Consider the following 18,010-nt stretch of genomic DNA (forward strand, 5'->3'; position numbering starts at 1 on the left):
GCTATGCCTAAAAATACAAGCCTAATTCCAAAGACATTTACATTTTTAAATGAAATTTATTTGAATGCATTGCTGACCCATTATTCTTTCTTCCCATGTGTACCACTGGTATAAACAGAGAAGAACAGAAGATAAAAAGAGAACAATTAGACTTTTGGAGTCATCAGTGTCTAGTTATCAACTGGTGTTAGATCCCCATTAGGTGAGGGGTGCATTCTACTTACCTCAATATGCTTAGACATCTCCTTGAAGCATGAATCAAGATAAGGGAAAAATGAAGAGCTAAAAAAAGAGAGAGCACATACAAAAAGTAAAAAGAGGAGCAAAAAAAATAAAAGAAGATAGTCCCAGGATGGGAGTTGCTAAAAGGAGAGATAAAAATATAGAGGAAAAACAGATAAACAGAGAAGTAGGTATGAGACAAATACATAAACATCTATTTATTGAATTGGAGGTAACATAAGCTAGGGATTGATTTTGCAGACAAACATGAAGACAGATGAAAAGACAAGGAATATCAGTGTGGCAGATGTTGAAGATCCTTACCTTGCATTGTATGCAATCTCGCCTAAAGCTAAGCACGCATCTTCTTTTTCCTCTATGTAAGAGTTCTCCACACTGAACCTGAGAGATACAAATAGTATATGGCAAGTCATTTATTTCCTTTGTTAAATTCTACAACTACTAAAGTGGAAGTCAATTTTTAACTATTTTAATGGATTAGTAAAGCAACATGTATGTTCCAATGCCCTTTTTTTTTTTTTTTTTTTTTTTTTTTTTTTTTTTAAAGCTCTATCTTCTGATCTAATTTTGACAACTCTTGTGCAAGGCATACACTCGAGTCTCTGGAAGAATCAGGTTTACACTCATAAGCAAGTACCTAATAGCTTAGTTCAGAATTCAACCATTACGATCGTATGGAGTCAGCAAGGCAGCGTATGAAATTCCACATAGTGCTCTTGGGGGGGAAAAAAAAAGTCAACTTAAAGGAGCACTATAGGGTCAGGAACACAAACATGTATTCCTGACTCTATAGGGTTAAAACCACCATCTAGCCACCCTAGTCCCCTCACTAAAAATAGTACAATCTTACTAGTATTCAAGTCTGGAGCTGCAGGCTTTGTCCCTGTTTCCTGTAGACCTGCCCACTGCCTGCTGACATCAGCAGAATTGGTAGCCTGAACCAGCCACAGAGCTTCCCCATAGGATTGGCTGAGACTGACAAAGCGGCAGATCAGGGGCAGAGCCAGCACAATTCAAACACAGCCCTGGCCAATCAGCATCTCCTCATAGAGATTAATTGAATCAATGAATCTCTATGAGGAAAGTTCAGTGTCTGCATGCAGAGGGTGGAGACACTGAATGTTTGGATGCATTTTAGGCAGCCATGACCCAGGAAGGATCTCTAACAGCTATATGAGGAGTGGGCAGTGAAGTTATCGCTAGGCTGTAATGTCTCTGAAAATACAGCGTTTACAGCAAAAAGCCTGAAGGGAATGATTCTACTCACCAGAACAAATTCAATAAGCTGTAGTTGTTTTGGTGAATATAGTGTCCCTTTAAACCAAAAAATAGCTTGTAAAAGAAAGAAATAATTTTGGACCTTATTGTTCTAATTCACCAGTTACAGAAATGTTTACTTTGACTGTGAATGGTTAACGGTGGGTACTGAAGGAGACCAAAGAGAAAGTTATTCTCATGTCGTTTGTGAAACTTGATTTTGAATGTCTTGTGGGATATTTATTTATTTATTTATTTACAGATATCAATACAAGTTTGAGATTTTGTGTTTAGTTTTGTCTAACTCTTGGAAATAAAGAGTCAAATGTGAATTAACCCCTTGTTGTCTGCAGTCATCTTTTGTGGCAAAATAACTAAGCTAACGTCTACCACTCTTTTCTTTTTACATATAACTATTGCTTTGAGATTTAAAAAAAAAAAAAAATACAAAAAATTGGACAGTTATGCCAATCTTCACCAATGCATATTGAATATTGAGAAGCTTTAGTTGTTCAAATAATTTTATATTTATAGCAACGCTTGTGTTCTATCTTCTTATCACACTTTTACAGGCCGTGACTTATACACAGTTGTACAGCAGGCCACATTTCAACAATATTACATTTCTATGGCACACCTACTTTTTATTTATTTATTACATTCAGCAGCTTCTGAATGTACATTTAAATGAAGCCTTACTAGAGTGATAGGTATACTGTAAACCAAACTAACTAGTTATAATAAAACTGTTTTAATGCCGACACTTGTTTAAAAAAATGCTTAAATCGCTTCACTGATTACAGCTCTGAAGTCAATGTGTTTTTAACAAAGTAAAAGTGGGCCACACCAAACCAACATAGATTGGCCCTCTGCACAAGCAATGATCACACAGAAATTAGACGTCTGCATGATCAAAATTGGTCCAACCTTGGACCACAACGATAGGCTGAATGCTGGGGTTTAGTTAAAACAGCCTATAATTGATGCTCTAAATAACACAGGCTACTGTAGAAGTCCATTTTACCATTAGGCAAGCTGAAACAGTAAGGCTTGACAACCTGTACTTCAGAGAGTTACAGAAACCTCACCCTTCAATGTCTGGATCCTCCTCCTCCTCTTCTGCATCCTGAATCACATCATCCTCATCGGCTTCATCTTCAAAGAGCATGAAGGTGCGATTCTCACTGTAATGGACCTGTTACATGTAGGCCAGGGTAAAGAAAGGAGGGGAAGGATAAAATGAATGAAACAAGAGAGGGCAAGAATTCACACAGAATAGAGACGGATGCAACACAAGACAAGGGAAGATAAAAGAGATAAGTGTGAGAGTTTGCAAAGAGAGAGCAAGGAATGTACAAATTAGGATTATAATAGAAGGAAATGATGAAAGGGACAGGTGTATTGCACTCAGCAAGTGCTTTGAAACAAGTAATACATTTATTGGAATGACAGTATTGCTTTCAGAGATTTGAAAATCTCATGGGATGCTACAAGAATAACTCCGGGGAAAGGATAACTCAACAACAGTCTATTACGTTTACAGATATCATCACTGAACAGGAATAGTAAGTATTTTACAAAAAATAGGTGAAAGATAACACTAATTAAAGGGATACTATAGGCACCAAAACAACGTTAACTTAATTAAGCATTTTTGGTGTGTTGATCATGTTCCCGCAGTCTCACTGCTCAATTTATTGCCATTTAAGAGTTTAATCACTTTGTTTATACAGACCTAGGGCACTGCTCTCTTAATAACCTTCTAGACCCTGCAGGAGCCTCCTGTGGGTGATTACAGTTCAATTTACAGAGCAGGAGATTAAAACTTCTTAAGTAAGTTAGCATTTGATTGAAAGTGTTAATCACAGCAGCACCAGCAGCTGAGAAAAGTATGGGCTTGGAAAGGTAGAGTAGGTGCATGACATGCCTTAGCTTCAGGCAAAATATTTGCAGTTTTTGCAAGGTGTTTTTAGATATAAAATTTGTAAAAAAAGTGCTTAATTAAATGCATGTATGTCTTCTTTGGGAGTATAGCGACAAAAAAGGACTGAAAGAAGAACTAGAAAGGATGTGGAAAGTGAAGGCAGTAGTAGTCCCAGTTGTGATATGAGCAATCGGGGCTGTGACTCCGAAGTTGGGGGAGTGGCTTCAACAGATTCCAGATGGGACATCTGAGATCGCTGTCCAGAAGAGTGCAGTTCCAGGAACAGCTAAGGTACTGCGCAAAACCCTCAAACTCCCAGGCCTCTGGTAAAGGATCCGAGGAATAAACATACCACCCAGGAAGGGTGAGAAAATCAATTTGTATAAATGATGTGTGTATATATATGTATGTATGTATGTCAAAGGGGTTTTTAATCAATTTTCCCCACCATACTTAATTTTTTTGGTTTGTGTTCCGCAAGCAACGCTTGTAAGCTAAATAAAGCACATCCTTGGAACTTTTTAAGTCCTTGGAGTGCACTCTTTTCGGAACATATAACATATATATATATATATATATATATATATTTGTGTTAAGGGCTCATGATAGTACAGAAGATACAAACACTGATAAGTGTAGGATGGTATTAAAAGAGCAAGTCGGTTGTGGTGTGCCGGAACCGACGATGAGGTAGGCCTGTAAATAAAGAGGGCCCACCAAGAAGAAATGTAAAGAGAAAAGGAGTTAATAATGAGGAGTGGGTGGGAGGGTGATGCAGCGCTGACCTCGAACGATATGGAGCCAGGTAAGGGGTGTCCCTTAAGTAGGGAAGAGGTGTGTCATACGCCCCTCCCACAATTACAGGCCAAAAGGCCTTAATACTTGTGTTAAGGGCTCATGATAGTACAGAAGATACAAACACTGATAAGTGTAGGATGGTATTAAAAGAGCAAGTCGGTTGTGGTGTGCCGGAACCGACGATGAGGTAGGCCTGTAAATAAAGAGGGCAAAAGTAGAAAATCAAATTTATTACATACCAGCAATATACATACTTTAACCAGACATGTCTTGAAAGGCATTTCTTACTTCTTGTACCGGGTTAGGTATGTATCTAGAGTAAGCCGATGATTTCCAGCGCCCTAGTGACTTGATAACATGAACTGGAATGTTTGCACTGGATGCTGTGAAGGCCGCTCCTATGCGGAAGGAGTGGCCCGAATAGTTAGCTGATTTGAGGCCCAGCTGTGCAAGTAAAGACCTGACGTGTGTCATAAAGGTGGTGGTAGTGAGTACCGAACCTTGTAGACTGAAAGTGGTTGAGATGGTGGTTCGTTGTTATGCTGGGTATATGAGTCCAGTAGTTTGACGGGGCTCCACCTGTTGTGAGTAGGATAGTACTTAACCTCTACTGAAAGTGCATGTTGACTGGTTTTGGAGTGAGGCAGAGTCAAGATATAATAGTCCATGTGTTTTGTTAAGTGTGAACGAAGTAGGATGTGAGTGGACTGTGTTGTGCTGATGGCGGTAAATTCTCTTGGTCTCAAGAAACCATAAACAAGGCTACGTATATGGCGGTTTTAACGATGAGGTTTGTGTTGTTGGCAAAGGGTTTAAATCTAGTGAATTGTATAAGTCTTTAAAAATATGGAAATCTATGGGTAGCCTCTGGGCCGTACGTGGGGGTTCGGATCTCTGAATACCCCTAAGGATGTTCTTAATTGGTAGGAGGACACTTGATTTGTCTGGTTGTAAAGTTAGCATGTGATGTTGGATGCCTGTCAGATATGGTTTGATTGTGTTGTTTGATAGTTTGAGTTTGAGGTGGCAAAAAGAAGCAAAGCCCAACCAGGATGTCACGATGAAAGGTTGTAAGATGTTGTGTTCAGAAAGGAATCTTTAAATCAAATGAAAGCTCTATCGTAAGTTTCCCGGGTATTAGTAGACAGTGCTAATTGGGACAATGTTCTGCTATGTTGCATAATAGCATCTAGTCCATTACTAGATGGTGGAATAGTGGGGTGTTCATGGCTGTGAGTGCGGCTGACGGGAGTATTTGACAAAAAGCCTGGAAATTAAAGCGAGACAAATTGTCAGCAGCAGTGTTACATACACCTGGAACATGAATACAAAACAAGAGAAAATTATGACATGCAGCCAGCCAAGTGAGTTTCCTCAAGAATCTCATAATAGTCAGTGATTTGGATCGGCCTTGTTTATAATGTGACAAGTTACTTGGTTGTCTGAGTAGCAACGTACAGACGAACCTGCCCATAAATGCACCCATGCCACGGCAACCGTCATGATGGGATATATCTCAAACAGAGCTGAGGTAGTGGAAAAACCCTCCAGGTCCTGAACTTCTGAAGGCCAGCTGCCCCAAAGCCATTCGTTCCTGAAAAATTGCTGTAAAACCTGTGGTAGACGCCGCGTCTGACCAAATGGTAGGTGAGGAGTCAGACAATTTTGGAAGGAACATGCTTTTACCATTCAAGGTGGTTAAACATTTTCTCCACATAATTACGCCTGCCGTGGCTTGGGTATCCAGGGGTGTCCATCATGTCTAAAAGTGGGAAACATGTAAAGGAGTTGTGAGATGAAAGCCCGGCCTTGAGGTATGATGCGAATGGCAAAATTCAGTGACCCAAGCAGAGACTGTAATTCTTGCGGTTGCAAGTACCGAGTTGTATGTAGAGATTATGTTGATCAGAATGTTTTCTACCTTGGGCGTGGCAGGCTAGCTTGCATGGTGGCTGAGTCTAGTATGATACCCAGGAATGTGATGAAGGTATCTGGTCCTTCAGTCTTGGTGGAGGAGACTGGGACACCCACCTGTTCGAATAGACTGATGGTTTCTTTTAGGCTACTGGGAGGGGAAATATTCCCACTTGATACCATGCAGGTGACACAGTGTAGGGTGGATAGGCAGTAACTTGAAAGCATTGTGATATCAGTTTTACTGAGCCATGCTCCGGCCCCTGCCTGCATGATAGCTGTAATGGCGTGATCTATGGTGGAATATTGCAGTGAAAATTCCTCAGAGGGTATGAGGGAGTTCAGACTAGGAGTGGCAGAGGTGTTGATAGATCAATGATAAGTCTCTGTTTGTGAGAAGATTTCCCCGTGACAATACCGATGGGGTTTGTCCGCCATGTGGTGAACGGAGGGGACTGGAAGGGCCCCCATATGAAGTCCTCTGCCACTTCCTGGCTATGAGTGCCTCTACTGCTGTAGGGTTTGTTGTGCGGATTGTAAATTAGGACATTCCAGGATTCCGGAAGGCATGTGTATGAGGCCTGTGTGAATCCTTCTGATAGACCCGAGATAATGAATTCCACCAAATGTCTAGATGGATGATGTGGCAGTAATGTCGTAAGTACAGAAATGTTTATTGATGTTAAGTATAGTTTTGGGATACATTTTATTTGGACACAGATTTAGCATGTGCCCTGAAACAGATGGCTGGAGAAAGTGATTGCAACTCAACCAGTGCTGGAGGGGTCGCAGCGGCCGACCCAGCCATGGTAAGGGGTGTAGTGACCGATTCCCCAGGGGTGATACTGGCAGGCTAATTAGGCCTGAAAGGCGAAAAATTAATCTTGTTTGTGACAGGTGAGGCCCTGCTAGTTGCCAAGTGGCTATGAGAGGCTCTGTCTATGAGTTGGCGCGAGGGGTTATTGAGGCCACCCGTCGTAGTGGCAGGAATCGTAGGCCTCTCGGTGATAGTAAAAGAAAACAGGGGGAGGGAGTGACAGGTGAGGCCCTCTCTATAATATTGCGAGGCGGCTAACTCACGTGTGGCCCGATGGCGTTTGCCTCCGAAACGTTGAGGCGGGGTGTTGGCCTCGCGGACCACTAAACGATAGGCAGAAATGCCAAGAAGGGAGGTACCTATTTGGGCCTATACCCCTAACTTGCCAGTACTCTATGGCCTAGAAGAATGAAACGTATGTGAACTACAACGTGAGCAGGCTTACGTACCTGGTAGTATGTATGAAGTTTTGAGATTCGACAGGTATGAAAACCTGGATAAACCTAAAAAGGGATCGAGTGAGAATGGATCCTGTGAGACCTGCGTAATCTGTATAGGCTGGGATTAGGCTTCTAGCAGTATGTGTGGGAGGTGTAAAATCTATGAGTATGATAGTGACATGACTGACCATGCTTGGTGACAAGCGTTACGCTGAGTCCGATACCTGGCAGCAGGGGATTGGCCGTGTAATGTGTATATATGGAAGGTGATCAGATGATATGCATGTCACTAAACTGATCTGGGAATGCAAGGGACTTTTTAATGTGAAGTGACAATATGCAGAATCATAAATGTTGCTGTAAAGTGACGTATGAATGTATGAACCAGAACGTGTGATTCAAAAGCCGAACGTCTTGTGAGACGTATATGCCGTGTTCTTGAATACTCGTGTTACGTCGCCTGAGTGTGTCAAGAAAAGGCCTGAGTTTGTAAATGCCATGTGAAATTATGTGAAATTACAATCTATGCAGAAAATGTTGTAACGTGACGTATGAGTGGTTGAACCAATGCGTGTGATTCAACCCGAAACCCTTTGTGGAAGGTAGGACCGTGTTCTTATATACTCGTGGTATATCGTATGAGTATGATAAGAAATGGCCTGAATAGTTAGTGCCATGTAATCGTAATGTACATGGTTGTAATAACATCATATCTCCATTATACTCTTTGAAAATAGGACCGTGTCCTTGAACTCGTGGTATGTCGTACGAGCATGACAGAAAAAGGAGCCGTAATGTAGGCTAACCATAACAGTAATATACATGTAATATCTGCATTGTAAAATAAAATAACTATTATTATTAAAACCATATATATATAATAAGCAAACTGAAACAAAATAGACAACCTAAGATCGTGTAAAATAAGTATTTGAAAGTTTAACCGATAACTGTGCAGGAAACGTATGATTGGTTGGATCAGTTCGTGTGATTCAACCCGAGTATGCATGAAAAGGAATTAAATCCTTGTGTCATGGTTAACAACAAAGAAATGAGGCCTGTAACATAGGCTGATTTAATTGTAATGAAATGGATAATTATAAAAAACTCCAGTAAGCGTGGGAGTCCAATGTCTATACAGAAATGTTAGCTGGTTTCATACCCTTGATGTAATAAGTGATACCTTAAAAATAGCATGAAAATGGTCTGTCTATTTAACCAAGCAACTTTTTAACCAAATGTAAATACATGAAATGATGAAATGTAACTCACGAAAAAGATCTATGTGAATACATAGCAGAATAACCGAATCTTAGTATGAGGGGAAACAGAAGTTAGCATGAATAGCTTAACCGTATGCATTTTAATGCGAACAGCAATCGTGCATAGAATATACTATGAATAAGTGCCGACCAGAAAACAAACCGAAATGACAATTGTTTAAATGAAGCAAGGTTGGTTTTTACATGAAATGCAATAATGTCTGAGAAGCCTGTAGTACACTGAATGACCGGTAGGGGTCAGTGTGTAGGCGAAAATGCAGTGGTTCGATGGTTTGTACATGAAATGCAATAATGTCTGAGAAGCCTGTAGTACACCGAATGACCGGTAGGGGTCAGTGTGTAGGCGAAAATGCAGTGGTTCGTTGGTTTGTACATGAAATGCAATAATGTCTGAGAAGCCTGTAGTACACCGAATGACCGGTAGGGGTCAGTGTGTAGGCGAAAATGCAGTGGTTCGATGGTTTGTACATGAAATGCAATAATGTCTGAGAAGCCTGTAGTAGACTGAATGACCGGTAGGGGTCAGTGTGTAGGCGAAAATGCAGTGGTTTGTTGGTTTGTACATGAAATGCGATAATGTCTAAGAAGCCTGTAGTACACCCAAAGACCGGTAGGGGGTTTAAACGAATGATATGCATAAACATGCAATGGTTTTAGAACAGACAGACAAAATGCAGCCGTAAAGTGAGGACCTGACCCGTGCATGGTGCCGTGGGACTGATGCCCGGCATAACGGGTAGGTTGACTTACAGTTTGTGAGTCACTTGGACACCATCCACGGCGATGGATTGAAGAAAGAAGGTGGTAGGCCGGAAAAGCCTGTGGCTGGATTCCTGACACAGCTCTGCTTAAAAAACCTCATGGAGTAATCAGGTAAAATGGCGTCTGGATGACCCGGAAGTGGAAATGATGCAGCGCTGACCTCGAACGATATGGAGCCAGGTAAGGGGTGTCCCTTAAGTAGGGAAGAGGTGTGTCATACGCCCCTCCCACAATTACAGGCCAAAAGGCCTTAATACATATAATTTATATTATATCTGGGCAGCGATGTATCCTCCCTCCATCACACAGGGTGTGTGTAAACCAGTAGATGCCCTGAAAAGATGGCTTTACATTACATGTATTTCTTACAAAATAATACACGAAGAGGCTCTAACACATATAAGGTTTTATTTTAAATAATTTTTCTTTAAGATGGGCTGACATGCACAACTAACAAGGAGAGAAAATCCAAGGTCAATCTTGAGCTACTTCAAGCAGGACAAAATTACAGAAGTTAACCAGCAGCATTTTAATGTTTTGTCTAGTCGTCAATAAAGAACTATGTGACAACCCACATGTCTTTGTCTAAATAGAATTGTCAGAGAAAGGACAAGAATCAGAGAAACACACTGAATGGAACAAACAGAAGTTTGGGGAGCTAAAAGTGTCAGTTTAAAGCAGTGGTGGCTAACCTTGACACCATAAATTGATTCTGGACTACATTCCCCATGATGCTCAGCTAGCTTTTAGACTATAAAAGCTAGCTGAGCAGCATGGGAAATGTAGTCCAGAAACAATGTATGGTGTCAAGGTTAGCCATTACTGGTTTAAAGGCTGTTGTAGTGGGTATATGCCAGTAGTGGCCTTGTGCCCCCACTGAAGCAGACAACACACTGCAGAATAATTTCCTTAAGTTCAGACAAGAGGTGCCATTTAAAGCTCTGATGATGCAGTTAAATTATTGCCTACTGAGCACCAAAGAATTTCATTACAATTTACATTTTGAAAAAGTCATAACTTTTTATATATAAAATGATGTCATCTGCAAATACACCACAACATGTGTTCTTGGTTGTAATGCTTTACTTCAAATCATACATTACATTTTTACTTTGTGCTATCACTCACCACTATTCCTTCCTTTGACTTCAGGGACAAAAGCATTAATGTTGTCATTTTCTCTAGATGCACAGAAATTGAATCTTCCATGATCCCAGACAGAGCAGCAAATAGGCTGTAACTATAATTTATAATGTGTCAGGGCTACATTTGGCATGATTTGGTAAAAGGAGCACTAAGTAGAACACAGCCTGCTGTAGTAATGATTCCTAGTGTCCTCCTGTGTTTTAGTATCAAACTGCCCAAGAATGATTTAATATAAATTAGAGTTCTAATATATAGTAACTTGGTTTACAGCAGGTATGCTTCAGTTAGAAAGGCAGCTGAAACACCCAAACCAGAGTCTCTCAATTCCGGTCCAGTAGAAAGTACATAAAATAAGTATGTAGTGCCTTGATGCATTTCTTGAGGTAGGTGTAGTCTCAGAGCTAGTGGGATATATAAAAACAAAAGAATACAGCAGAATATAGTGTAATATATTTTGCGCAAAGTGAGAATATAACAAACAGAATTGCACTTGCAGTTTGTAGAACAAAGGCAAATGCTATTGAAAAAGTATTTTTGTGGCGAAACTCGTTAAGTGTTATTTTACTACTTTGTATTGCTTTTATTATTTTATGTACTAGTGAATTAAATAAAGCAGCTATTTGCTAACCTCTATGGACTTCACTCTGACCTTCCGTGGAGCTTGGGACAGCATATTCCTTTGGTGGGGAAAACACAACCTGAACGCTGTGGATTGAGCAAAACCTAATTTGTGCTCTCTATTTTATTACCTCGCTTAATTTTTTTTTTTTTTTTTTTTTTTTACTTACAACAACAGTGAGTGCTATATTTTTTATTCTTGTTTTTTTATATATTAACTACCAACAAACCTTTGAGACCCCAAGGTGGGGTGAACACAATCCTGTGTCACCATACCTAGGTGGGGTTCCTCTGCATGAAAGCACTTTACAGAAGACACAGAATATCTCTAAGCGGGAATGTACCGCCCAAGTTCATTCAGAGAGATCTACCTTTGCTGTACAAACTGTAAGTGCAATTCCATTTGTTATATCCTTACTTTATGCAAGATATACTACACTATATTCTGCTGTATTCTTCTGCTTTTACATATCCCACTACCTCTGAGACTACACCTACCTCAAGAAATACATCAAGGCGCTACACCATCTACTTATTTTATAAATCAGATTTCTACCTGGTGCCCACAGAACACTCCCTTCGTAGCCACACTGAAGTTAGATTAAAGCAGCAAGATTCTATTACACAAATATAAAAGAGACAAGACAGATCACATATGTTGCCTACCAGCTGTTTTGCAACAACTCAGCCACATACAAATGTATTTTTCTTTTTGAATGAATCTGAAACGTGTGGCTTCTTGTTTTAATGAAGTTTGAGAACTACTGGCCAGTAAATTCTTATCTAACAGTTGTTTGGTAATTTGATTAAAAAACTAAGCCTGCAGTCTTGACAAGGAAAGCTGTATTCCTGGCCATATCGCTCCCCATGCCTGCCCTCTTCCTGGTAAATAGTTACTCACCTTATGCCACAGCCGATGTCCCTTGGCACTGGGTCGTAGCTCCTCCTCTGTCCTGCGATAAGCAGGTTCTAACGCGCATGCACGGAAAATGCTGTGTGCGCATTAGACTCAATGCTTTCCTACGGGGAACAATCTGATGCTGGAGGTCGTCATGCAGAGTGTGAGGATGCCCAGCGTCAGATACCGTAAGGTCCGTTTTAAACCAGGAAACCCTCTACTGGCTGTCTGGTGGCTGCAGCTCTAGGTGCAAAAGGGACAGTGCACCCAGACCACTTCAATTAGCTGAAGTGGTCTAGGTGCCTACAGTGTCCCTTTAAGGAAATCTATTTACTAATTAATGTGCATTTTCCATACAGGATGGGTTTGGCAGTGATTTAACTCAACCACCATTGCTGCCAGGACAATGGATATAGGAAATACTGAAGTCAATTTTCGGATTGCATCCAGGTAACATAAATAATGGAGTACTATAGACAATATGCCATACTCGCCAACATAAGCCACTGCACAGTCTTTTAGATAAGCAAAGAGCCACTTAACAACATGCAAAAATGCCAATATGTACATGCAGAATAAACACACTACACAAAGGTCTACAGAAAATCTGATGAAACTCACGCGCAGCGCCTCATATCTGGGTCATCCATTCTGTCACAAAGACCTAGTCCCAGAAGACAGCAATCTTCTGCCAAAGGTAGGAAGGCATCTTTTCCTAGATTTCGTACCAAAACTCCAAGCGTTTCTGGGAAAGGATGTAGGTATTAAAATAAAACAATAAAAGCAGGATCACAGCGATTGAAAACGCACTAGTTTTTGTCAGAACATTACCCAAATATATTTTCATTATAATCCCCCCCCCCCCCCCCCCTGCGCATAAAAAAAAAAATAATCCCATTTTTTTCATCAGTCATCATCATCAATCATCACTTACCAAGACATTGTATCTGTATGTGTTTTCCTTCTTCTCCAGTCTGTACAAGATGAACTTTTAAAGACTCCATCACAGAAGAGAAATATGGTAAAAGTAACTTCTCTGCACCATTGGCTATGGAGAAAGATACAGTCACTCATAAGAGAGAATTAGAAAAGGCTAAGAAATTGAGATGGAACTGTCCCCCCACTAGTAAAGGGAAGATTACTAGAAGATGTTAAGAAGTAAGAGACGGCAATATGTAACAAGTTAAAGAAATTAAACTTGGCACAACAGAGAGGGAATGATAAAGAATGGCGGAGTCAAGGTGGCTTTAAGAGATGGGCTACAGGAAAAAGAGAAAAAAAAATAACAATGCACCAGTTTGTTTCCTCACCAATAGCACCAAGAGCACTCACTGACAGCTCTTTCACTCTGTTATTGTTCGAGTTGTCTAGGGACACCAAGATCCGTTCCATAAGAGTGGGAAGGTATGGTTCAATCTTACTGCCTGCAGAAATGCCGATTATTATTCAGTGTCAAGTTTTCTCACCAAAACGCTTATGACTAGTTACTTGCTTGAACTTCATCATAACCATTAACTCTTTACATGGCCCCACACAACCCATTTTACAACATTATATAACATCTTACAGTTATTCCTCCCAAGAAACCTGTTAGGAATCAAATGCAGTTATCAGCCTTATTCTCTATAATCCTTAATACCTCCCCCGTACTGTAACTCCACTTATTGTTGATAATATCATGTAATCTTTAACACCTCTCACCGAGATTCTCCACAAAGTTCTCCAGTGCATAATAGGCTTTTGTTAGATGTGCAGTATGGGATGGATCGACTTGGGAAATATACCCCAGGAGAAGAGGAAGTACTGAATCTGAATATTCACTGATATCCGGCTAAAACAAATAAATAAAAAAAAAAAATCAAGGGGCAATCACGTAATGGGAACAGAAGAAAAGAAATATGAATGAGAGAGACCAGAAGTCTAAAAACAACAGGGCAGATTAAAATCAATGACAATTTCGATATGAGATGCAAATGAATAAAAATCAGGAGAAGAATGGGAAAATAGCAAGGAGCAGAGGAGGAAAGGAAGAGTGTGGACACCATGTGACAGAGGAGAATAGGCTAGAGGGGCATATAGAGTCCATTCATTTTCTGTTCGTCTGATAAAGTTAAATTCTTCTGCATTACCGTACCAAGTCTTATTTTGAAACACAGCAAAAAACTAGTTACAAGAGTGTACTGGGAATAGACAACAGCTACTAAAAGAACGAGGCCCATTTGCATATCAGACTCCCACCCAAAAGGGCAGGACAGATCCACTATGCAGGCCGGCTTTCTCTGCACACGTTGCAAAAGAGAACTGAGAACGGACAACAGCTAAATTAGCCTGCCCTTTGGAGTTTCCCAGCTGAGATCTCAAGTTGGGGAACAGTCTAATACGCAAATAGCCAGGTTCATTTTGAAATTGAACAAGATGAGCTAAATCCAGCTTGAGATCTGAGCGGGGACCCACTGAAGGGCAGGCTATTTGAGCTGTTGTCCGTTCTCAGTTTGTTTTTTGCTCTCCCTAAGTTTAAAGGGTAATCCAGACGAGGACCCCTTGCTAACGGTGCCTAGAGGGATATCTCACTGACGATGCCTAACAAGGTTGAAACGATCGTCTGGTGTTGCTGTATCTCTCGTGCAGAGAGAGCCGGCTTGCATATTGGATATGGTCTGCCATTTGGGTGGAATCAATCTGATACGCAAATGGCCTGGTTCTTTTTGTAATGGCACAGGATGAGCTAAAACCAGCTTGAGATCTGAGCAGGGACCCACCAAAGGGAAGGCTATTTGAGCTGGTGTCTGTTCTCAGTACTCTCTTGCACCTTGTTTTTTTATTGGCAAATGGTGTAAGCTGATGGCCATCAGCCAATGAACACTGTTTAAACATGGTATATATGAGTATGATAATGAGGTAATATCAACTTTTATAAGACAAAGTAAAACAGAAACCCTGTGGGCACCTGACCCAGTAAGATAAATGTGAAACTATGTATAAACTATTTGACAGGTTACCAGTGAATGGTGACTGGGGTCTCCTGGCTCCATAGTGTGCTATAGTAATTATGGTGTCAAGATGTCCCTTAAATAAACACACACAAAAAACAAACACATACCTGTAGATTTTGAGAAAATTGTCCCAAAGCAAAAAGTGCAGCATTTCTCACAACTTGACTTTCATTTGACAAGGCTTCACACACCACTTTCAGCATAGACTTTAGATGCCTACATGAGAGAGATACATTAATTCATACTGGAGGAAAGGTACAAGAAAAATAGTTAAGAGGCTGTGTGGTTAAGAAAACATTATCAAGACAAATTAACAAAAGAATATCTGGTCACTAGGCCACTGACAAATTTGTGACACGTACTTGTTGCGAATGTGTTCAGCACAACCTTCACTGAGCACACCTAGACACATAAGACCGGCCTTCCTCTGGTATGGGTTTGAACTAAGGAGACAGGGTTCCATAAGGGGTGTCTGGAGAAAAGATGATATAGGAAACAGTAAAGCAAAAACTGGGACAAACAAAGCCAGCAAATAACACACTAGTGAAGAATGGCTCTGGAGTTGGAGGGAACATGACACGGCTGAAGACAAAAACTGAGCAACACGAAGTCAAGATAAAAGGTCACCTTATCTCATCTGAAGTGGGGTCTGGGTGCCATGTCATTGTACCCGGAGGTCCCTCTACTGGCTGTCTGGTAGCCCCTCAAAGGTAATTAATGTAGTTTAACGTAGTTTCTTATAAACTGCAATAATTACCTTTACAGGGTTAAGGGAACTGGGACTATGCACCCATATCATGTCAATGAGCCAAAGTGGTCTTAATGCCTATAGTGTCCCTTTAAAAAACAAAAACAAAGAAAAACTGGTCTTGTTAGGATGCATCAATAGTAATACAGCACTACAAAACTATTTACGCCAAAATGTGAACATGGAGCAAAATTTTACTGCCACTAACAAAATAACTTATGGTAAATAAAATTTCTGTTTTTCCTCGCATATAGTGGCAGTACATAAATGGGATGTAACACACTGTACAATACAGCTTGCAACGCCTTTCACCAAAATTAAGCTTACTTGATGACAAGATGTCTTGTGAATGTATGCGTTAATAACCACATGGCCTTAATGCATATTTTATCCAGAAGTGCACAAGCTCCTTCTGTCCAAGCAGTAGCCAATTCCTGAGTAAAGTTTAAGCTTGATAGGTGGGATTTCCCCTACTGACTTGTAGGAGAATTTAATTGCTTTGCATCTTGCCAAAGCCACTTTTGAGGCTTGTTCTTACCTTTGAAATTGAGAAGCAGATCTGATTTTCTGAAGCTTTATGTATTGGCTAAATATACTTCCAGATCGCTCTCAAAATCATATCTTTGTGGGATGGGAGTGACTAACAATAGTTTCCCTGAAAAACATTTGATCTGAAATCAAGCAAAATACAAAAAGGCCTGTCCAATTCTTTTACCAAGAACTGCCGGGAGTTTACACATGAAATTCTTCTAGGATTAGAACTCTTAATTATGCCCTTTGATAGAAGTTTTAGTATTTCTTAAAATAATGCTTGACATCGTCTTTTGGATTCACTTTCTGTGCAAAATAAGCAAGGTTTTGAATTTTCTGAGAACTTCTTAAGTTTCTCCTGTTAGGAAAGATGGTTCCTGTCTCTAGGTCTAGAGTCCTGTGATTTTCTACTAAATGGCTGACACCTTCCATCTCTGCTGTTATAAAAACAGGAAAAACAAAACAAACAATGATCTTGCTCCACCTAGAGTATTTTCTTTCTTGCTGAAAGGCCTTAGTTTTAGAGCTTTATTAGAACATCCAGAGCCAAACCAAATTGCCTCTCTCTTTCTAATGAAAAAAAAAATTAAAAAAAAAAAAAAATCACACAGTGAATTTAAGGTGATGTCCACTATCCAAAACAAACCAAATGGCATACCTAATCATCAAAGAAGATCCACATGCTTAGCTTTTGGCTTCAGGGCCTCATCAGCCATATCACACATGATTTTATTAGAAATCCAAATTTGCTTTAGGAGGTTAACCCGATCTTTTATAGATACTCCAATTAAACACTCCTCCAATGACATTCTGTACTTTAGTCCCAAAAATTAAAGCTTTACTTTGCAAGGCAGATGCTTGAAAAATATGTCTGCAGGAGATTTCTGGAGCGTGTATCCATAGGACCCCAGAGGCAAGCTGCTTCCCCCATTAGACTTGCAGTTTTCTCAGACAGCTAAGCAATTGGACATCCAGACATTTACTTTGGGGAGAATGTCCCAATCCTTACACTGTTAAATGAAATTTGAAATGCTTGGAAATAAATGGTCACTTTTCACCAGAAGGATGTAATGGACAACTCATCTTTTTACGTTAATAGTTTCCTTACCTTTACCTACCCAATAGCAAGGCAAATATCCTTTGGAGTAGTACAGCTATACCTCAGGACAAAAAAAAACCTGATAATTTACTGTGGGACAAACATGTGACTCAAAGAGAGTGAATGGAATTAATGAGCAACAGAAGACAGTCTGTCAATCGCAACTGAGAAATATTAAGCAGAAGAAAGTTGTTTAATAAAAAGGGACATTTAGTATTTGATGATTTACCAGTTGAGGGAAGAGCTTCTCAGGAGGTAGATGAAGGGCTAGCATGTCAATGACCTGTAATGCAAAGGATATTGTAAACACACATTTCCCTTAACACTGAGCTTTCTGAATTGCAGTCATATAAATACCAACCTGAACTGCAAAGTGTTTAGGGGTCTGCACCTCAGTCTCCTCCTCCAGTAACTCACTCTCATCTTCCTGGTCCTCAGGATCCATCTGGCCAGGAGGAGGCTCCACACACATGATGGGAAAAAGAGCACTAAGAATTGGAGTCAGCAGCTTCTGCTTTAGGATGGACTGAGGAACACAC

General features: G+C 40.3%; 1 protein-coding gene across 3 annotated transcripts in view; it reads right to left on the minus strand.

The window, feature by feature from the left end:
* Positions 1-18,010, minus strand: part of IPO4 (importin 4) — a 126,078-nt gene that overhangs the window by 66,978 nt on the left and 41,090 nt on the right. For all 3 annotated transcript variants that reach the window (XM_063454922.1, XM_063454921.1, XM_063454923.1), the window contains exons 10-21: positions 17,833-17,997; positions 17,701-17,754; positions 15,456-15,565; positions 15,201-15,309; positions 13,802-13,931; positions 13,411-13,524; positions 13,035-13,148; positions 12,722-12,845; positions 10,567-10,678; positions 2,589-2,695; positions 547-624; positions 225-282 (exon numbers count right to left, since the gene is read on the minus strand). In XM_063454922.1, coding sequence (XP_063310992.1) covers positions 225-282; positions 547-624; positions 2,589-2,695; positions 10,567-10,678; positions 12,722-12,845; positions 13,035-13,148; positions 13,411-13,524; positions 13,802-13,931; positions 15,201-15,309; positions 15,456-15,565; positions 17,701-17,754; positions 17,833-17,997 — 1,275 coding nt within the window. The remainder of the gene's footprint in view (positions 1-224; positions 283-546; positions 625-2,588; positions 2,696-10,566; positions 10,679-12,721; positions 12,846-13,034; positions 13,149-13,410; positions 13,525-13,801; positions 13,932-15,200; positions 15,310-15,455; positions 15,566-17,700; positions 17,755-17,832; positions 17,998-18,010) is intronic.

This window comes from Pelobates fuscus, chromosome 5, assembly GCF_036172605.1.
Source record: "Pelobates fuscus isolate aPelFus1 chromosome 5, aPelFus1.pri, whole genome shotgun sequence".
NCBI classification, from domain to species: domain Eukaryota; kingdom Metazoa; phylum Chordata; class Amphibia; order Anura; family Pelobatidae; genus Pelobates; species Pelobates fuscus.